Raw genomic sequence first — 21,022 nt, forward strand, 5'->3', positions numbered from 1 at the left:
TTTCCCTTTTTCTTAGGGACACGACTGAAGTGACTTAGCAGCAGCAGCAGCAGCAGAGGGAGACTTCCGGTTACTTAAGAGTCCTCTGGAGACTGCGCGTTCTGTTCAGGTGTCAGCGTGTGCCCCTCCAGCGCAGGGGCCCAGGCCGGCAGCTGGTGAAACTACATGTCGTCCCCTCAGGACCCGGAAGACGAACAGGGCGGCGGCGATCCACCCGGGGACCTCCGCAGCGTCCTGGTCACCAGCGTGCTCAACCTCGAGCCGCTGGACGAGGATCTCTTCAGGTAGCCGGCCGCATCTGGCCCGCACCCCCGCATCGGGTCAGAGTCTCCTGATCTTGATTGCTGCAACCCCGCTGCCTCTGCTCGTACCCCTCTGGACGAGGGTGGGATCTGTGCGCGATGCCTCTGCCGTAATTGGGAGGGAACTTGTGCCGGACGAAGCTGCCCCGGCTTCCTCCTCGGCGCGGGGCTCTGTGCATCCTCATCCCCGGGAGGTCCTGGCAATCTGGGCAGATAAAGTGGTGATCCGAGGTATCCTTCTCAGCAGCCTCCCCAGGAAGGGTCAGGTCCCTGGGAGAGCCAGCCCAGAAAGGGCAGAGATTTGTCCGAGGGAACAAATTTATCCGCAGCTCCTTGCATAGGCACGATCTTTTCCTTTGACATTCTCCATCCCCACCACCACTAGGTGGGGTCTGCTGCTGCTGCTGCTGCTGCTAAGTCGCTTCAGTCATGTCTGACTCTGTGCGACCCCATAGATGGCAGCCCACTAGGCTCACCCATCCATGGGATTCTCCAGGCAAGAACACTGGTGGGTTGCCCTTTCCTTCTCCAATGTGTGAAAGTGAAAAGTGAAGTCACTCAGTCGTGCCTGACTCTTAGTGACCACATGGATTGCAGCCCACCAGGCTCCTCCGTCCATGGGATTTTATAGGCAAGAGTACTGGAGTGGCTTGCCATTGCCTTCTCCGAGGTGGGGTCTAGTAACTCCTTATTCGTTCTGAGGCCTGATCCAGTTTCCTTCCTGATGTCACTTAAATTTCTTGACTATAACTGGGGATGTAACAGTTCCAGCTTCCAAGGCTCCTCCTGGCTTATTGGAAGCTGTTTTAGGCACTAACTTAATTTCCCCCCTGTTTCCGTTCCGTTCCGTCGCTCAGTCGTGTCCGACTCTTTGCGACCCTGTGGACTGTAGCCTACCAGGCTTCTCCGTCCATGGGATTCTCCAGGCAAGAATACTGGAGTGGGTTACCGTTTCCTTCTACAGGGGATCTTCCCGACCCAGGGATCGAACCTGCGTCTCCCGCATTGGAGGCAGACGCTTTAACCTCTGAGCCACCAGGGAAGCCCTCCCCCCTGTTTAACCAACTACAAATAACTGCCAGGAATTTTGCAGTGCCTTATATGAAAAATGCTGGCTCGGGCAGTGGGAAGCTTGAGACTTAATCTTTCACTGGGGGAGACTTTTCACCTCTGGGGCTGCGTTTCCTCATCTGTGCGCTGAATGGGTTAGACTTGAAGTCTGAGGGCCTCCAAGCTCTACATTTAGTTCTTTTAAGAACTGGTCTATCAAAGTTGAGGGGTGCAAGTGGAAGACCTAATTCAGTCCACCTGCAGCTTGTGGGGTTCATCTTGGTCTACTCAAGGCCTTGAGACAAGCTTATATCTTAGTCTCGTATAGGCAATGGAAGACGTATTTGACTTGGGATCAAAAGACCCAGATATTGCTCAGGATGGCAATTTTTGAACTGTGTGACCTTGCTCAAGTCAGTTTCCCTCTCTGATCCCTGTTCTCCTAGTGTAAAATATGAGGATTGGTTCATTACGCTTAACTAAAGTCCACAGATAAGGCCTTGGAGTTGCAGATAGAGTGATGTTAGGATATTTGTCTAGGGAAAGGCTTTCACTGGATTCTCAAAGGGCCATAAACCCCAATCAGGTTAAGAAATCCTACACTGGAGGCTCACTGAAGGTTGCAGGATTTGGCTCAGCCCTCAAGTCTTTCCTCTTGTCCCCCTCTCCCCACAGAGGAAGGCATTACTGGGTACCCTCAACCCAGCGGCTGTTTGGGGGTCAGATCGTGGGCCAGGCCCTGGTGGCTGCAGCCAAGTCTGTGACTGAAGATGTCCATGTGCATTCCCTGCACTGCTACTTTGTACGGACAGGTAAACCGACTCCTCCCTATCCCTCCCAGCCCAGGTGGCTCAGCAGAATAATTCTGGCCTTGAGGGATGGGGGTGGTGACTGAGGAGAAAGACGAAGAGGAAGGGAGGGAAGAGGGATGGTGAGGTTAGTTGATCACCCTCAGGGGAGCCTACAGAAAGAAGGGCAGGGGCCAGGAAGAACCTTAGACCCAGTGCCTGTTGAGACACTAGGTACTTGTTGGTGCTTAACTGCTCCCAGTGGGTCTTTTGCTCTTTATCCTTTACACTCCTTCTGGTGCCAGTCCTGGTTCTGGTTCCTCAGAGAAGTACTGGAATCCCTGCTGGGAGTTTGGAAAAGAGACCAGCCTGGGAAACAACAGACCTCTGGTCTAGGTGGAGCTTTGGCAATTATTTGCCAGTGCCCTTGAGTGAGATAGCCACTCTTCCTCACCTCCTCCTTCTTCCCACCTGAAAAATGCAGGAGGGCCTGGGCCGAGTGAGATTGTTCTAGCTGCTTACAACTCTGGGATCAAATCAAAGAAAGAGCATAATCTTTTAAAACCCATGCTCTTTTGAGAAACATGAAAATCTCACTCCTAAGCAGATGCTCCCAATTTTAAGAGTCTCTGCCTTCTGTGTGGTCCCATCAACTGAGAAGAATTTATGCAGTGTTATGAAATGTGATCTGTATTAAAAAAGACAGTGGGTTTTCCCCCTTCATTTTACAAATATAGAGTTGTTCACTCGATAAGTCGTGTCCGCAAGGACTGCAGCCTGCCAGGCTTCCCTGACCTTCACTGTCTCCCAGGGTTTGCTCAAATTCATGTCCTTTGAGTCAGTGATGCTATCTAACCATCTCATTCTCTGTCGCCCACTTCTCCTTTTGCCTTCAGTCTTTCCCGGCATATATACAAATACAGAATAGTTTAATAGTAAATATGCCTTTTCATACTGTACCCTGTTTGTCACTCCCCAAAAAATGTATTTCTCTAGATGTCATCTGGCTTGGTACAGTCCATAGAATTCTTCAGGCCAGGATACTGGAGTGGGTAGCCTTTCCCTTCTCCAGGAGATCTTCCCAACCCAGGGATGGAACCCAGGTCTTCCACATTGCACATTGTGGATTCCTTTACCAGCTGAGCCACCAGGGAAGCACTGGTATAGGTCTAGAGCTTGAGATTCTACAGAAGGAGTCAGAAAACATTCTATAAAGGCAGATCATAAATATTTTTTATTTTATGGACAAAACACTAGTCGAAATACATAAACAAATGGGCTTGGCTATATTCTCCAAAAATGTTATTTATGGCATCAATTTCCCCATCTGTACAATTGGGGTAAGACCCACTTGGCATAGTTAATGTGAAACCAACATGAGAAGATACCTTAGTTTAACTAAAAAGTTAAACGGAAACCTCCATTCAGGAGTGTTGGAAGACCAGAAGAGGGCGCTCTCATGCCCTGTGACAATGGAGCCCAAGAGGAAAAAGAAAGACCCCTTTCTGGCAAGAAATCAGCCAGTGAAAAACCATAGGCTCCTTGTAAACTGCTGCTGCTGCTGCTGCTAAGTCGCATCAGTCGTGTCCGACTCTGTGCGACCCCATAGACGGCAGCCCACCAGGCTCCCCCGTCCCTGGGATTCTCCAGGCAAGAACACTGGAGTGGGTTGCCATTTCCTTCTCCAATCCTTGTTAACTGGGACCCTCCCAATTGCACTGTACTGTAGACCCCACTTTCCCCCTCTATAAAAGTGGTCTCCTTCCCTTGCTGAAGAAACATATCTTTGCTGGAGAAATATCTGGCTGTTTCAGGTCAATGTAACAAATGAACTAAACTCCTTAACTCTTTGTCTCTCTTCCTTCAATATACTGCAGAGCCAACCTGCTCTGTTCCAATACAACTTTAAAAGAACAGGTCTAGAACTCATTCATGCTGCTGCTGCTAAGTCACTTCAGTCGTGTCCGACTCTTTGCGACCCCATGAATCGCAGCACACCAGGCCTCCCTGTCCATCACCAACTCCTGGAGTTCACTCAACCTCATGTCCATAGAGTCGGTGATGCCATCCAGCCATCTCATCCTCTGTCATCCCCTTCTCCTCCTGCCCCCAATCCCTCCCAGCATCAGAGTCTTTTCCAATGAGTCAAATCTTCGCATGAGGTGGCCAAAATATTGCAGTTTCAGCTTTTGCATCAGTCCTTCCAGTGAACACCCAGGACAGATCTCCTTTAGAATGGACTGGCTGGATCTCCTTGCAGTCCAAGGGATTCTCAAGAGTCGTCTCCAGCACCACAGTTCAAAAGCATCAATTCTTCGACGCTCAGCTTTTTTCACAGTGCAACTCTCACATCCATTCATGACCACTGGAAAAACCATAGTCTTGACTAGACAGACCATTGTTGGCAAAGTAATGTCTCTGCTTTTAAATATGCTATCTAGGTTGGTCATAACTTTCCTTCCAAGGAGTAAGCGTCTTTTAATTTCATGGCTGCAATCACCATGTGCAGTGATTTTGGAGCCCCCAAAAATAAAGTCAGCCACTGTTTCCACTGTTTCCCCATCTATTTGCCATGAAGTGATGGGACCAGCCATGATCTTAGTTTTCTGAATGTTGAGCTTTAAGCCAACTTTTTCACTCTCCTCTTTCACTTTTATCAAGAGGCTTTGTAGTTCCTCTTCACTTCCTGCCATAAGGGTGGTGTCATCTGCATATCTGAGGTTATTGATATTTCTCCGGGCAATCTTGATTCCATCCTGTGCTTCTTCCAGCCCAGCATTTCTCATGATGTACTCTGCATAGAAGTTAAATAAGCAGGGTGACAATATACAGCCTTGACGTACTCCTTTTCCTTTTTGGAACCCGTCTGTTGGTCCATGTCCAGTTCTAACTGTTGCTTCCTGACCTACGTATTGGTTTCTCAAGAGGCAGGTCAGGTGATCTGGTATTCCCATCTCTTTCAGAATTTTCCACAGTTTATTGTGATCCACACCTTCAAAGACTTTGGCATAGTCAATAAAGCAGAAATAGATGTTTTTCTTGAACTTTCTTGCTATTTCGATGATCCAGCGGATGTTGGCAATTTGATCTCAGGTTCCTCTGCCTTTTCTAAAACCAGCTTGAACATCTGGAAGTTCACAGTTCACATATTGCTGAAGCCTGGCTTGGAGAATTTTGAGCATGGCTTTACTAGTGTGTGAGATGAGTGCAATTGTAAGGTAGTTTGAGCATTCTTTGGCATTGCCTTTCTTTGGGATTGGAATGAAAACTGACCTTTTCCAGTCCTGGGGCCACTGCTGAGTTTTCCAAATTTGCTGGCATATTGAGTGCAGCACTTTCACAGCATCATCTTTCAGGATTTGAAATAGTTCAACTGGAATTCCATCACCTCCACTAGCTTTGTTTGTAGTGATGCTTTCTAAGGCCCACTTGATTTCACATTCCAGGATGTCTGGCTCTAGATGAGCGATCACACCATTGTGATTATCTGGGTCGTGAAGCTCTTTTTTGTACAGTTCTCCTGTGTATTCTTGCCACCTCTTCTTAATATCTTCTGCTTCTGTTAGGTCCCTACCATTTCTGTTCTTTATTGAGCCCATCTTTGCATGAAATGTTCCCTTGGTATCTCTAATTTTCTTGAAGTGATCTCTAGTCTTTCCTATTCTATTGTTTTCCTCTATTTCTTTGCATTGATCGCTGAGGAAGGCTTTCTTATCTCTCCTTGCTATTCTTTGGAACTCTGCATTCAGGTGATTATATCTTTCCTTTTCTCCTTTGCTTTTCGCTTCTCTTCTTTTCACAGCTATTTGTAAGGCCTCCTCAGACAGCCATTTTTCTTTTTTCTTTTTCTTTTCCATGGGAGTGGTCTTGGTCCCTGTCTCCTGTACAATGTCACGAACCTCCGTCCGTAGTTCATCAGGTACTCTATCAGATGTAGTCCCTTAAATCTATTCCTCACTTCCACTGTATAATCATAAGGGATTTGATTTAGGTCATATCTGAATGGTCCAGTGGTTTTCCCTACTTTTTTCAATTTAAGTCGGAATTTGGCAATAAGGAGTTCATGATCTGAGCCACAGTCAGCTCCCGGTCTTGTTTTTGCTGACTGTATAGAGCTTCTCTATTTTTGGCTGCAAGAATATAATCAATCTGGTTTTGGTGTTGACCATCTGGTATATCCATGTGTAGAGTCTTCTCTTGTGTTGTTGGAAGAGGGTGTTTGCTATGACTAGTGCATTCTCTTGGCAAAACTCTATTAGCCTTTGCCCTGCTTCATTCTGTACTCCAAGGCCAAATTTGCCTGTTACTCCAGGTGTTTCTTGACTTCCTACTTTTGCATTCTAGTCCCCTATAATGAAAAGGACATCTTTTTTGGGTGTTAGTTCTAAAAGGTCTTGTAGGTCTTCATAGAACCGTTCAACTTCGGCTTCTTCAGTGTTACTGGTTGGGGCATAGGCTTGGATTACTGTGATAGTGAATGGTTTGCCTTGGAAACGAACAGAGATCATTCTGTCATTTTTGAGACTGCATCCAAGTGCTGCATTTCAGACTCTTTTGTTGACCATGATGGCTACTCCATTTCTTCTAATGGATTCCTTAGAAGAGGTAAAGGTAAATCATTAGTAATGGAAAATACTGCATTTTAGCTGCAGCCCAAGGACTGGATGAAAACCTTTTTTTGGTAGGGAAGGGAGTCCTCTTTCCCATCCCCTGAAACCAGACTGCTCATGTAGCTATCTCCAGTTTCTGGACTCTTGGGAAACCCTCCTCAAAGGCCTTTGGCCTTGTGTGCATGCTCTGTTGCTCAGTTGTGTCTGACTGTGACCCCATGGACTGTAGCTCACCAGGCTCCTCTGTCCATGGGATTCTCTAGGCAAGAATACTGGAGTGGGTTGCCACTTCCTACTCCACTAAGGCCTTGAGGAGCCCCTATTCTGATAAAAATGCCCTTTAACATTACTGGCTAGCAGACCTGAGCAAACCTACTGGGCTTCAAGGCGTTACAGGCGTGTTTATGGCTGTTGAATGAGCCCCTGTGCATGGCAGGGGCTTCCCACCTGGACAAGGTGGAGGAAACAGCACTTCTCTAGACTTGCTTCTTTCATCTCAAAGTTGAAAATCATCGCCAAGGCGTTTTACCACCTAGATGTCAGGGTTCTCAAAGGTGGTCTGACTCAGACCAAAGGACTTCAGGGACACCAGGAAGACTCTCTCCCTCTAAAAACCCTTCCCAGCCTGTTTGTTGAGGGTTAATAGTGCTTACCCTGGGGCCAGTGTTTCCCCTCCTCCATTGACAGAGCAGATACCAAAGGAGAAGGACCCAGTGACCTCTGTTTGCATTGAGAATGAAGGAACTGACCTGACAGCAGGCCTTTCCTGGGAGAATGAGTATCAGACAATGGCCAAACCGTGTATAAAAAAAGTCCTCGGAGCCACAGCTGGTGGCAACTAGCACAGGAAGCCAGCCTGCTGTCTGTAAGTCAGGCTCGGAGGAAGTCAGGCCACCATCTCTGGCAGCCAGTCTAGGGAGCCACACCATAGTCCCTGTAAGGATCAGCCCCTAAGGGCCAGGACTTGGTAAATAACTGAGAGCTTCCCTACTTTTTATCTGTTTCCAACTTAGGACTAACTGGGGAAAGCCAAACTTGCTCCCTGCATCAATTACATAGGCTCTCCCACCTCTAGTTAGCCTACCTGTAGCTTCCCCTTGCCAGCAGTCTCCAAGCAGGGCACACCGGAAATCTTTTTTTTTTTCCCACTCCTCTGTCTGCCTTTGGGTCTCTGCCAAACAGAAGTAATTGTGGCTGACTCCCTTGATGTACTAAATTCTGAATTAATAACCTTTGCTTGTTCTCAAAAAAAAAAAGGAAGGTAGAAAAGAAAAACAGAAAACAGGCAGCAGGGACTTCCCTGGTGGTGCAATGGATAATAATCCACCTGCATGGGTTCAATTCCTGCTCTGGGAAGATCCCGTGTTCTGCGGAGCAACTGAGACCACACACTGCAACCACTGAGCCTGAGTGCTACAACTAATGGAGCCCAGGCGCCTAGAGCCCATGCTCTGCAACAGGAAAAGTTACCGCAGTGAGAAGCCCGGGCACCGTAACTAGAGAATAGCCCCTGTTCGCAGCAGTTAGAGAAAGCCCTCACAAAGCATTGAAAACCCAGTGCAGCCAAAAATAAACAGATAAAATTATTTTAAAGAAAGAAAACAGGCAGCAGACCAGATTTGCTGACTCCTGAGGAAATGGTAACCCACTCCAGTATTCTTGCCTGGAGAATCCCATGGATGGAGAAGCCTGGTAGGCTACAGTCCACGGGGTCGCAAAGAGTCGGACACGACTGAGCAACTGAACAGAACAGAACAGATCTAGAAGAATGGTACTGGGCTCATGACAAGGTCCCAGTCACAGGTGGAACAAGACAAAAGCTGAGAGTATTTTATTTAAACACAGAGAACTTACTGTGTGCCGGATATTATTCTGAACACCTTACAACTCTGAACTAATTTACCCTCATTGAAATTCTGAGAGGCATGAACACTATGATGTTCCCATTTCACAGATGGGTTAACTGCTCAGAGAGGTTAAGTGATTTCCCTAAGGTTGCACAGCAGCAGCTGGTAAGTGGTGGAGCCAGGCTTTGAATGCAGGGAATCTGGCAGTATCCCTTCTGTCCTGTGCTATTGATGGACAGGAGCTCTGTCTGCACTGGGAGCATCCTGATGACAGGATCTAGGGTTCCTCCCTGTATCCCCAGTACCTGGGACTCAGCAGGCCGCAGACAATAGCTACTGAGCAGAAAAGAACTGGAGAACCATTAGGTGAGCAGGCCTACGGGGCTCACTTGGGCTCACTGTGTGCCTTGTGCCCGCTGCAGGGGACCCAAAGGTGCCAGTGCTGTACCAGGTGGAGCGGACGCGGACAGGAGAAAGCTTCTCTGTGCGCTTCGTGAAGGCTGTGCAACATGGCAGGCCCATCTTCATCTGCCAGGCCTCCTTCCAGAAGGCCCAGCCCAGCCCTATGCAGCACCAGTTCTCCATGCCTGCTGTGCCCCCACCGGAGGAGCTGCTCAGCCATGAGGACTTCATTGACCAGTGTTTAAGGTGAGAGACCTGGAGGCCCCAGGACAGTGTTGAAACCGCAGTTGCCACCCATTGGCAGGTCACGGGCTCCTTCAGTGGATCCCAACTAGCATCTTAAAGAGCTAGACTGGGGATTGGGGGAGTGGAAGGGAGGGAATATAGGTATACTTACAGCTGATTTGAAACCGTTTGGTGTCATTTCAGGGGCTCTGAAGAGCTTTGGCACCATAGTCCTTTATGGCTCAGCACGGAAAATAATTCAGCAAGAGGCAAAGTGATTGATAAGTGATTTATTAGAAGAGGATGCTTGTGAGGCTTATAAGTGGGCGGGAGAGACATGCTGTGCCCCCTGAGAACTTACTGGGCTACAGTTTTATATTCGAAGGAAAAGTGGGGAGGAGGAGAAGAACGTCTTTGTCTTTCTTGAGTAGACGTCATGCTTCCAACATCAGCTTCTCCTCCAGCTTGAGCAGGGATGTTTTCTTGTCCCTGTGTGGTCAAGCTAGGTCCATAAATGACTGATTTTCATGTGTGCACAGAGTATGTCCCAGGGATCATTAACTTACTGAGCTCACTGGGCAGGATGTGGGTCTCACTGTTTTGGGGGCAGGTCTCATGCTTCTGTTGCATGGCTTTGTTGCTAAGCAAACCTGCTTTCTTGAGTAATCATTAATGTACCAGGGTTTCCCATACTTCTTCTACTTAACAATCCTTTAATGCTTAGTTGTGGGGGCTCAGTCATGTCTGACTCTTTGCAACCTCATGGACTGTAGCCCGCCAGGCTCCTTATACATGGGATTCTCCAGGCAAGAATACTGGAGCGGGTTGTCATGCCCTCCTCCAGGGGGTCTTCCCAACCCAGGTATCGATCCCTAGTCTTTTGCATTGCAGGCGGATTCTTTACCAGCTGAGCCATCAGGGAAGCCCATGAATACTAGAGTAGCCTATCCCTTCTCAAGGGGATCTTCCCGACCCAGGAATCGAACCAGGGTCTCCTGCATTGCAGGTGGACTCTTTACCAGCTGAGCTACCAGGGAAGCCTACAGTCCCCTAGTGGGATTCACTATTTAATCCCCTGTTTTGTCCCTTAACTCTGTCCCTATCAGATACACGTTGTTATACAGCAGAAACTAACATGACATTTTAAAGCAAAATGGCAACCCACTCCAGTGTTCTTGCCTGGAGAATCCCAGGGACGGGGGAGCCTGGTGGGCTGCCGTCTATGGGGTCTCACAGAGTCGGACACGACTGAAGCGACTTAGCAGCAGTAGCAGCATCCTCCAATTAAAAAAACAAAAAAGCTGGGGGCTTCCCTTGTGGTTCACTGGCTAAGACTTTGTGCTGCTAGTGCAGGGAGCCTGGTTTCAATCCCTGGTTGGGGAACTAGATCCCGCACACCACAACGAACAGATCCCAAGTACCGCAAATAAGATCGAAGAACCCCCCTACCACAACTAAGACACAGCACAGCCAAATAAAAGTAAAGAGATAAATATTAAAAGAAGAAAAAAGCTGCACTGGTAGGATGGGGGCAGGCTGCAGGGCCCGTGATCAGCTTATGCGCAGGTCTCTGATTGGCTGATGCTGACGTAACAGGGCAGTGTCTTAGGGGTGAACCTTATCAGTCCCTAGGTTCCAGGAGGCCCTGGGGCTCTGTGCTCATGGTCATCAGTAGTTAACATTTTCCATTTGGTGGGGAGTTTTCGCAGCTGTAAAACAACTCAGGAAATGTGCATCAGATGCTGGTTACCTGGGTACCTCAGAGAGGAGTAAAAGAAATGGAGGAAGACCTGTCCCTGGAAGGCCCCACAGGGTCCTGCTCAATTACAGTTCCCACCTTTCTTTCGACACTCTTCAGTCTTGAGGAGAACACATTTTGAACGAGAAAAGGAATAAAGGTTCAGATATGGAAGTTAATCATAAACTTGACAGAGGTGCCCAAAGGTTCCTGCTCGGTTACAGATTCCTACCAGGGCTCCACCCGTCTTGGTGCCCACCTGCTGTGTAGCTTTGCCCCTCTCCAGCCTCTCAGAGCCCCGCTTCTTCATATGAAAAATGGGGGTCGTTGTTTCTGCCCCGCCTGCGTCACAGCTAAGTGGTAAGGAGGGCTCCACTGCCTAGCGCCCCGTGCAGGGGCGTCAGCCTGGTGTGACGGAGCGGACGTGTGTCCGAACCTGGGAAAGGCCTGGGCTCGGATCTGGACTCTGTCCCTGCCACTGTGTGAGTCTGGCGAGTTGCTTTCCCACTTTGAGCTTGTGATCAGTTATAAAGTCCATCGGAATCCCTACCTCGCAAGGCTGCTGTGAGGATGACAGAGATAAGTGATGACAAGGTGCTGAGTGAGCGCTCAGTAAATTACAGTTATGCCACCACTCTTGACAGAGAGGAATAAACATGGAGCCTGGTGTGTGGTCAGAGCTCCAAAATATTTGAGAAGGAGACCTGGGTTCAGTCCCTGGGTTGGGAAGATCCCCTGGAGAAGGGAATGGCTACCCACTCCAGTGTTCTGGCCTGGAGAGTCCCAGGGACTGGAGTCCATGGGGTTGCAGAGAGTTGGACGTGACTGAGCGACTGTCACTTTCTTTCTCTTCTTTTCTCCCTGGTGGCTCAGTGGTTAACTTTCATGACGGGGGCTTGGGGTTCAGTCCCTGTTCGGGGAATTAAGATCCCACATGCCATGGACAAAAATAAATAAAAATCTTTGAGAATGAAAGGAGGACATTGTTCTTAAAGGTCCCTGAATCTAGAACTGTGTCTCCCATAAGGAAAAGACTAACCACAGGGGGCTGTGTTGAGTTTATTAACATTAAATAGAGTTAATTCAGATCTGTTCCTCGGTCACACTGGCCACATATCAAGCCCTCAGCAGCCCCATGTGGCTAGTGGCCACCACAGTGGACCAGAACATTCCATCATCATAGAAGGTTCCATCAGACAGGGCTCAAGGGGAAAGACAGGGAAATGAAAAACTGGGGAAGAGCGCTAGGGGCACGAGGCGTGGTGGTCCCTGTGGCGAAGGGGCTTCCCTGGAAATGGGCTCCTTGCCCCAGGAGACAGTGTCTCTAGTGGCTCAGGTTAGGTAAGTCAGTCTGAGTAGGGCAGCCTGTTTCCTGCGGCTTAGAATAGAGAAGCGGTTAAGAGCAGGAGCCGAGGAGGAGCCAGACTGCCTGGGTCTGACTCCCGCCCCATCACTTCCTGAGCCGGCTGTCTGCACCCTCTGTGTTTACTCCACTTCTCAGAGGGCAGGGATGAGAGCATCTGGGTTCATGGGGTGGGAATTGCCTGGAGCTGGGCCCTTTACAGGGTAGCCCCATGGCTGGATGATGTGTTGGCTTTACATGCATTATGTTTTCTCCTCCCCAGTGTTAACTATGAGGTAGGTGACTATCAGCATCCACATTTTGCAGATGGGAAAAAAGGCTGACGATGACTAACCTGTGGCAGGCCACAGGGCTCCTCAGTGGCAAAGAAGGGACGCAGATACTGTCCTGTCCTGCCTGCTGGAGGGGAGGGGAGGTCTGGGGGTGTCAGGAATTCCTGTGGAGGAACGAGCTGGATCAGAAGCGGCAGCTCAGACAGGCTCCCCATCTTCCAGGGTCTCCCCACCCCTCTCCCCTTTCCTTTCAGGGACCCGAAGCTCCAGGAGTACCAAGTGGGGCTGAACCGAATTGCTGCCCAGGAGGTGCCCATTGAGATCAAGCTGGTAAACCCACCCACTCTATGCACGCTGAAGGAAATGGAGCCCAAACAGATGTTCTGGGTGCGAGCCCGGGGCTATATTGGTAAGCGGACCCCATGACCTGAAAGGAAACTCTCTTTGGGGGTCTAGACCTGCACATCCTCTGCCCTGGGTGGCCTTGGGCATGGTCCTCCTACACTGTGGGCCCATTTCCTTATCTGAATGACGGAGAAATGAGCTCAGCCTTTTGCAGGGGGAGAATGGGGAAGTGACGGGAATCCTCACGTGGGCCTTTTCCTGGGGAAGGCAAGGCCCCTGGCTGAGATTCTTCTCCAGGTCCCCTGCTAAGCTTAAATTAAGGTGCCTTTGTGCAAAGCTGGAAGAAGATACTTTCAAGGTCCAGGGTGGGAGACGGGGGAGGATTTCAGTCCTCACCCACCCCTCCTCCTCCTGTCTCCCTTGGCCTCCATCACACACACGCACACACACCCTTGGGCCAGGTGTCCTTGTGAAGAGTCTGCACATCTGTGCACGGCAGCCCCTTTCTCCCTACCTCCCTGCAGGTCCTGAGCTGTAAAGCCCAGGAGCCCAGGGCTGATGGGACCGGAACCTGTTGCAGGCGAGGGCGACATGAAGATGCACTGCTGCGTGGCGGCCTATATCTCGGACTACGCCTTCCTGGGCACAGCAATGCTGCCCCACCACTGGCAGTACAAGGTCGGTTTCATGGTCTCCCTGGACCACTCCATGTGGTTCCATACCCCTTTCCGAGCTGACCACTGGATGCTCTATGAGTGTGAGAGCCCCTGGGCCGGTGAGTACTGGGGTCACGGGGGACAAGGGTGCTGACCTTGGTGCCTTTGGTGGGGAGGGCAGGGAGCCTGCTTTGTTGGGTGATGCTGCCCCACCCACCTTCTGTGGAGCGCCGCACAGATCACTTCCTCTCCTGCTTCTGCAGGCTGCGGCATCCTTGTCTTCAAAATGACTGGGTGTGGCCTGAGGACAGGACACCTGCTCAGCTCTTCATTTCTGTAACATGCTAGGGACATGATTCACTTTATCTGAGGCTCAGTGCTAGTCCCAGAACCACTTCAGATTCTCTGTGTGATGTTGGGCAAGTCTCATCTCCGCTCTGAGTCTCTGTTTCCTTGTCTACACAAATAAGGTTGCACCAGAGCAGAGGGATCCACAGCTGGGGGCCTATTCTTCCACTTCTCTGGAGAGCTTTTTCAAAACATTCCCAGATATGACCCCCAAGATTCTGACTGCAGGGCTTGGATGAGGTCCAGGAAAGTGTTTTCACCAAGATTCCCTAAGTGATTCTGACAGTTAGCCTGGCTGGAGGTTGGGGCCCTCAACAGTGTAGGGGCCCCACTGCTTGGGTCCTCCTTATATCATGAAGCAAGAAACCCAGACTTGTTCATCAATGCCTGATCTCAGAGCCCTGGGTTCCTTTCCAAGGAAGTGCATTTCAAACAAAGAGAAGCCTTGTTTTGTGAAACAGGGACAAAACTTAAGGGACTCTTTATACTCAGGGAAGAGGGACTCTCAAGAACCAACAGCATCATAGCACAGGAACAGCCACCTTGATGGTAGGTCTCTTGGGTTCGGCTTTGACCTGATCCTTAAGGCCACGTTCCTGAGCCTCTCTGGGCTTGAGTGTCATCATCTAGAACACAGGACAAGGCCTGCTTTACTTGGCTACTGTGAGAACTAAGTGGGCTGTACTGTGTTTAAAAGAAACCAGCAGTTCCCTTCCTAAACAGCAGACTCCGGCCCTGGGTAGCAAGGGAGAATCTCCGTGTGGGGAGGGGAGTGCCTAGGCTCCTCATGGCTTCATATCCTCTCCCTTGAGCCCCTTTGTCCCTGTAATTGTGGAAGATTTTTTTTTTTTTTAATATGAATGACCAGCGTGGAAGGCCGGCTTTATTAGAAAGGGAACTGATGGGCTTCCTTACACAAGTGGCCGGAGGTTGGGCAGATCCGCCTAGCTGAACTACTGAACCAGACTGTTCTCAGAACTTCTGGTTTTTTTTTCTTTTGAGGAAGTCAGCAGATACATGAAAATGCTTTTAAACCATCAAGCGGGGCTCCCTTGGGAGGAGTTCACCCGTGAGCAACCATAATAGACTCCTAAAGGGGTGCTTGGAGACTGGGAGTGACGCGTGGCTCTGGCATGGGTGGCCCGACCCGAGTTGCACCTCTTGCAAAGAGTGCGTTTGGCTGGGCAGCAGGAGACAGAAGGCCATTGAGACTCTTCTCTTCATCTGTAGGTGGCTCCCGGGGCCTGGTTCATGGGCGGCTGTGGCGTCAGGACGGGGTCCTGGCTGTGTCCTGTGCCCAGGAGGGCGTGATCCGAGTTAATCCCTGGAAGTCCAAGAGCAAGCTGTAGCCAGAGGTGCCAGCTGGGCCTGGGGCTTCAAGGATCTCCCTTCTCACCTACTCCAGAGTCAGGATTACCATCCAGGGCTGGGCCTTCTGTCCGGGACATCCAATAAAGAGACTCAAACCACTGGAGCTGCTGGCCTTTAATCCCCCTGGGCCAGGATCGCAGCCCTCCCTCCAGCCATCAATTCTAGGACTCCACGGCCAGAGTCCCTAGCCCTTCAGCCAGGTGGGCCTGCGGGAAGACAGACCATCGACCCTGACCTGGGTCACGGCCCCAGGTATTCATAAGCTGGAGAGGCAGCGTCAAACTTTCTCCCTGCACATCCCACCTTGTCCTGATTGGAGCTCAACAGAAGTAGCACATTTCCTTGGTCTACTGCAAATTCTTTGTGGACCTTCTAGGGGTTCCCAGCACCCCAGGGAGCCTCTCAGCAGCTGTCCTGTGTCCTCATCTGCCCCCCTCAACCCACTCCCCATCCTGGGGCTGCGCCTCAGGCCGCACAGTTTCCTTAAGTCTAGGTGATGCTAGTCCAGCACCTCCTTGATGAGTAACTCTTTAAGACTGGGGGGTGGCGTGGGGGTCAGGCCTGCCTCCTGCAGGGCCTGGAGCCGGGCCTCAGACTGGCGTTTGTCCAGGCCCAGGCGCCAGGAGAGTCGTACGTGGGCCTCCAAAAAGGGGGCCAGCAGAGGGTGCGGGCTCTTGGCCCCCAGCAGCTGCAGGGCCCTCTCACAGCATGCCCGAGCCTCTCCGGCGTCCTCCAGCTCCTGGTGGCACACGGCCAGCCCCGCCAGGGTCAGCAGACGTCGGTCTGGGCCACAGGGCATGCCCAGCTGGGCCTGTAGCTGCCAGGCGTTGGCCCAGAGCACCAGGGCCTCGCGGTAGAGGCCGGTGCAGGTGAGGCTCTGCGCCCGCCGCAGCTCGGGTAGCACGAAGAAGTCCTGCAGGTCCGCGGCCTGCCGCAGCTCGGGCACGGCCTGGAGATGGCCCAGAAACTGCTCGAAGGCCCGGCTGCGGCGGGCGATGGTCTCGGCGGTAAAGTTCCGGCGCAGGCGCTTGCGGGGGAAGGAGACGCCAGTCATGGGACCCCGGAACTGCCGCTGCAGGTTTCGGTGCAACCGCTCAAAGTCCGAGTAGCGGCGGGATATCTGGGCCGGTTGGCTATCCGGTGGTCCCGGGCCCATCACGGCGAGGGTGTAGAGCTGCAGGGAGCAGGGGTTCAGGGGGGTCAGGGCAGAGGCAGGGGGTCCCCGGGCCCCTTCCCTCCCTGACCCCCCACCCCCACTTCCAATTCTCTTCTCCCACCCCTACCCTGGAGATGGAGCCCAGAAGGTGGGAGCTGCCGGGGCTGCATCCGGGGAGCCCAGTCTCATCTTACCTGAGGCTCGTCTGAAATGACCCAGGCCCAAGGCAGCACAGGGAGAAAAAGACAGAGATGAGCTTTAGCGCCTGGACGGCTGCCCACCTCACCCCTTCCAGGGAGTGTGTGCTAAGTCGCTTCAGTCGTGTCGGACTCTCTGCGACCCTATGGACTATAGCCCACCAGGCTCCACTGTCCATGGGATTCTCCAGGCAAGAATACTGGAGTGGGTTGCCATGCCCTCCTCCAAGGGATCTTTCCCACCCAGGGATCGAACCCGGGTCTCTTATGTCTCCTGCCTCGGCTGGCAGATTCTTTACCACTAGTGCCACCTGGGAAGCCCCTCCCATCGGGAAGCGAGGTCTTCTGATAGCCCCTCTGGAGAACCAGCCGTGTGTTGAAACCCAGGCCCATGTCCAGGCCAACCTTTAGGACCAGCTTGGAGCTTTGTTCCATTCTGGACACATGGCTCCACATGGCTGGGTTATTCCCATCCAGACCCTCAACACAGGTCTTCAGACAGTCCCAGTAGTGACCAGTATGAAAAGCACACTGGACTGGGACCCAAGTTCTACCCTTGGGTCAGATGCTCCCTCACTGTGGCAGTCAGGCAGGGTGGTCCCCTTCTTGGGTCCACTTCCACTCTAGTGAATGCAGCGCTGGCCCAGCTCACTGTTTCCTCAGGTGTGGGACGGGAACAAACGTTGGTCCCCGGGAAGTTTAGGTGCTAAGTACTGGAGTGAATAACACTTGAATAGAGGCAGGAGGTAATACCCCCTCTCATTCTCTGTGAATCTTTCTGACGACAAATTGAGAAGCTCTCAGTCTGGTTCACAAAAGCCCTTCTCCAACACTTCTCAGCTCCATTTTTAGAAAAGAGCCAGAAAGAGAATCTGTCAGCGCCACCTCCAGGCAGCAGCATCCAGCCAGACTCGAATGACACTTTCACTGCTTTTATTTTTATGGTTATCTTCTCTTTATGGTGAGTGAGTCAGGCTTCCCATATACAGTTGTGCTGTAAAGTTGTCTTTTAAAGTTATTTTAAAAAAATAGGTTTATTTGGAAAATAAAAAATAGGTTTATTTGAAGAAAAATGATAAGCACCAAATGGTAAAAGCATTTAGATAGGACAGAAATTGTGAGGGTGATGGAGGTTTGGGAAACGCTGAACGAGATGACCACTAAGCTTCCCACCAGGTCTGAGAACCCAAATATGCCTTAATCTATAATAACGCTGAGCTAACAGGTCTAGAAAGGGGATTAGCAAGCATTAGATGTTAAAAAGAATTGGTTGCAACTGAGCACGTGTGTGCACGCGCGTGCGCGCGTGCATACACACACACACACACACATAGATGTGAAAAGTGGACTAACACCAAACCCAGAGTTTACTCTCAAATCTGTTCTGTGAAACTGCCGATATTGGAGCCACCCCTGCTTAGTCTGTTTGCCTGCTCACTCTGGAAGATTCAGTCTACCTTAGTATTCAGGATTAAAAAGTTTAACAAAAAAGTTATTTTACTCTAGTTCAACCCTGCATTCCCCAAACATTACATATTGACTGTAAAGCTCTGTTTTTTCTTTAAAGGGACAGTTATTAATATTCCAGGGAACCAGTTTTCTGCAGAACACATTTCAGGAAGCCCTCATCTATAGTGACCTCTTATGCTTATCTCCTTTTATTTTCATTTGTAGGGTTTGGACAAAAACCCATTTTAGATCCATTGCCTGATCCTTCTCTTGTCCTACGAAACAGGTGACAATGAGAATCATTAACTGAGCACTACCCTGCGAGTTCTTCACAGCCATTATTTCAGCATCACAAACTCACTGCGAGGAAGGTGTCCATACCTCTGTCACCTCAGGAAGCAGGCTCCCAGAGAAGGCAAAGGGCTCAAAGACCTCCTCTAAGCCACAAAGCTGGTAAATGGCCCAGCTGGGACTCAAACCCAGGCCGACCTAATTCCAAAGCCTGTGCTCTTAACCTCCAGGAGATGTTGAAGCAGGATTTGTCTCCTAGTCACTCAGTCGTGTCTGACTCTGCGGACCCCCCACCCCCACCCCCACCTCCTGATTCCCTGGGATACTCCCAGGCCCGGCCCAGGCCAGGCTTGGCTCTTTCTTGTCATTCTCTTCCCAGAGCTGCTCTCAACTTCCCTGTCTCTCAGCTGCTCCTCGTGTCCCCTTCCTGAGCATGACCCCCAGCCAGGACTTCTGCCATTCAAGACTCCATCATCAGAGTCAATCCCCGCTGAAACTGGAGCAGCTGCCCTGTGGGTGTGGCCCTTTTTTCACTGAGAGCCTCAGAAAGGGGTGGAGAAGTCCAGATGTGGGACAGGGCTCCAGGCCCCCTTCCTGCTGAGTCAGAAATGGAGGAGGGTAGGGAAGAGGGAGTGAGAGGCAGGGAGCGGCCGCTGCCACGGCCAGCCAGGCTGGGCTGGATTTCAGGACCAGGCCAGCTGCCTCCTCCATGTGTTTCTCCTTTCCACAGTCAGAAAATCAGCCCGCATCCCCCAGCCCCCACCACTGACTGATCTTTACCCCAATCCAGCAATCCCCTGGCGAAGGAAATGGCAACCCACTCCAGTATCCTTGCCTGGAGAATCCTATGGACAGAGGAGCCTGGTGGGCTATGGTACATGGGGCTGCAAAGAGTCGGACACGACTGAACACACACACACAGCAATCCCCTAAATCCAGTCCTTCGGACAAGCTTATTCTGTACAGGTGTGGGTGCTGGAGAACTGACTCTTCTGGGTGGCAAAGAAGCCACAGTAGGCCCTAGATGCCTGACATTTTCAACCCAAAGTAAAATAGAACTACCATTTTATCAAGCACTTCAAGATGCCAGGCACAATGCTAAGGGCTTTCTGTGTTCTGTCTCATTTAACTCCTGCATTATCCCCATTGTTCAGGTGAGAAAACGGGTTAGTCAAGGTTTCACAACTCACCTGAAGCCAAACCGGTAATAACTGGGATCTGAATCAAGATCTGGATCCCAAACCCATTTTTCCCACCAATGCCAACTTGGTCTCAAGTCTGACTCAGATAATATTCTTCCCCATGTATCTTGCATCTTGTGACAGTTTGCAAAAGTCCGGGGGGCAGAGGACATGCACAGTAGTTCTTAGTCTCAAAATCGGGGTAGGATAGGTTCATGTGCCTGAGGATCTGCTCAAGTTACAGCCCTTTTCTGGCCTCAGTTTCCCCATCTGTCAAATGGGGCAGCCATTTATAACTACACAGCCAGATCACCCAGGATGCTGAAGTTTCCCCTACTTTCTCTAAGCCAGGGTCTTCTAAGACTCATAGCTCAGGGTCCTGGACCCTCACTCACCACGTACTTGGAGGGCGGGTCCTTAACCACGGTGGCGTTGGTCACCTCAAAGAGCAGCCGCTGGGGTACCAGGGTGTTCCTGGACTTCTTCCAGAAATCTTGCAACTGCCGGGTCAGGAGCTGACTGCCCCGCTGCCCATCAGGTGGGGGACTTCGTTCTGCTTGAGCACAGGATGGGCCTGGGGCCAGGTTTGATGTAAATTAGGTGCCCCTGACCTCATTCATTCTCCTCCCAAAGAATGACAAAGGCTTTATCCCTATCTGACATAAATGGAAATGGAGGGCCAGAGAAGGACCCCGAGCCAAACACCTGCCGGGCAGACCGTAGGCGTTAAATAAACATCTCCACCCCCAAAACATCCCTAGCACAGTACTACCGTTTGTATCCCAGACTGTACATCTCACGCCCTAAACAACCCTGAGATGGGAGTGATTTGACACAAGGGAACTTGGCCCAGAGAGGTGTTGTGACTCTCTCAAGGTCACACAGCCAAGAGGTAGCTGGACGCACTTAAAAGAAGTGTCTTGAGTTTCGGCTGGATCGACTCGGGAACGCGGCCAGGGTGGAGGCCTAACCGAGCCCAGGGTTCCCGCCTGCATCCTCCCGCACTCGCCTGCGTCTTCTCCCGCCACCCGGTCGCCAGCGGACAGCGGGTCGGGGTCAGCGTCGTCGTCGTCCTCGCCGTCCTCCTCGTCGTCGTCCTCGGCGCTGGTGAAGCTCAGGGTGCCGCTGAGGCGGGACGACAGGCCCTCGGCATCGTCGTCCTCCAGTTCCGAGCTCTCCGGGAACTGCTCGGCCTCGGGGCCGGCCGCCGCCTCCCCGGGGCCGTCGCCGGCCAGGGCGTGCCGCAGTCGGTGCAGGAGCCGCGAGGCCATGGCACCCCGGGGGGAGCGCGCCGGGCCGGGTCGCGGGCCGGGTCGGGAGGCGGACCCCGGCCCCGCGCCGGGAGGGGGCGGGCCGGGGCCCGGGGCGGGGGCGGGCTGGGCGCCGTGGAGGTCCCGCCCCTGCCCGTTGCGGGGACCGGGGGCTCTCCGC

General features: G+C 51.5%; 2 protein-coding genes across 3 annotated transcripts; one reads left to right on the forward strand and one right to left on the reverse strand.

The window, feature by feature from the left end:
• Positions 1–37: 37 nt before the first annotated feature.
• Positions 38–15,415, forward strand: ACOT8 (acyl-CoA thioesterase 8). 2 transcript variants are annotated; one of them, XM_055437946.2, is made up of 6 exons: positions 38–284; positions 2,028–2,164; positions 9,020–9,245; positions 12,852–13,006; positions 13,523–13,717; positions 15,177–15,415. In XM_055437946.2, exons 1-6 carry the CDS (start codon positions 166–168, stop codon positions 15,293–15,295), a joined length of 951 nt encoding a protein of 316 aa, XP_055293921.1. In that variant the 5' UTR covers positions 38–165; the 3' UTR covers positions 15,296–15,415. The 2 variants fall into 2 exon arrangements, with proteins under 2 accessions (XP_055293921.1, XP_055293936.2); XM_055437961.2 differs by having other exon boundaries at positions 13,523–13,620.
• A 137-nt stretch (positions 15,416–15,552) lies between these two features.
• On the reverse strand, positions 15,553–20,995 carry SNX21 (sorting nexin family member 21). Its single transcript, XM_055437913.2, has 3 exons — positions 20,601–20,995; positions 19,987–20,165; positions 15,553–16,491 (listed from the first exon to the last, which is right to left on the reverse strand). Exons 1-3 carry the CDS (start codon positions 20,860–20,862, stop codon positions 15,817–15,819), a joined length of 1,116 nt encoding a protein of 371 aa, XP_055293888.1. The 5' UTR covers positions 20,863–20,995; the 3' UTR covers positions 15,553–15,816.
• Between the last annotated feature and the right edge of the window lie 27 nt (positions 20,996–21,022).

This window comes from Moschus berezovskii, chromosome 15, assembly GCF_049115385.1.
Source record: "Moschus berezovskii isolate FMDL1 chromosome 15, NW_MosBer_1.0, whole genome shotgun sequence".
In the NCBI taxonomy this organism is placed as follows: Eukaryota; Metazoa; Chordata; class Mammalia; order Artiodactyla; family Moschidae; genus Moschus; species Moschus berezovskii.

What these genes read in the sequence shown, in the direction of transcription:
- ACOT8 (XM_055437946.2), top strand. Translation starts at nt 166, where the DNA reads ATGTCGTCCCCTCAGGACCCGGAAGACGAACAGGGCGGCGGCGATCCA. An exon ending in CTGCTACTTTGTACGGACAG is followed by an intron (nt 2,165 to 9,019) that starts GTAAACCGACTC and finishes TGCCCGCTGCAG; the next exon opens with GGGACCCAAAGGTGCCAGTG. An exon ending in TTCATTGACCAGTGTTTAAG is followed by an intron (nt 9,246 to 12,851) that starts GTGAGAGACCTG and finishes CTTTCCTTTCAG; the next exon opens with GGACCCGAAGCTCCAGGAGT.
- SNX21 (XM_055437913.2), bottom strand. Translation starts at nt 20,862, where the DNA reads ATGGCCTCGCGGCTCCTGCACCGACTGCGGCACGCCCTGGCCGGCGAC. An exon ending in GGTGGCGGGAGAAGACGCAG is followed by an intron (nt 20,166 to 20,600) that starts GCGAGTGCGGGA and finishes ACCTGGCCCCAG; the next exon opens with GCCCATCCTGTGCTCAAGCA. An exon ending in ACCCGCCCTCCAAGTACGTG is followed by an intron (nt 16,492 to 19,986) that starts GTGAGTGAGGGT and finishes TGCTCCCTGCAG; the next exon opens with CTCTACACCCTCGCCGTGAT.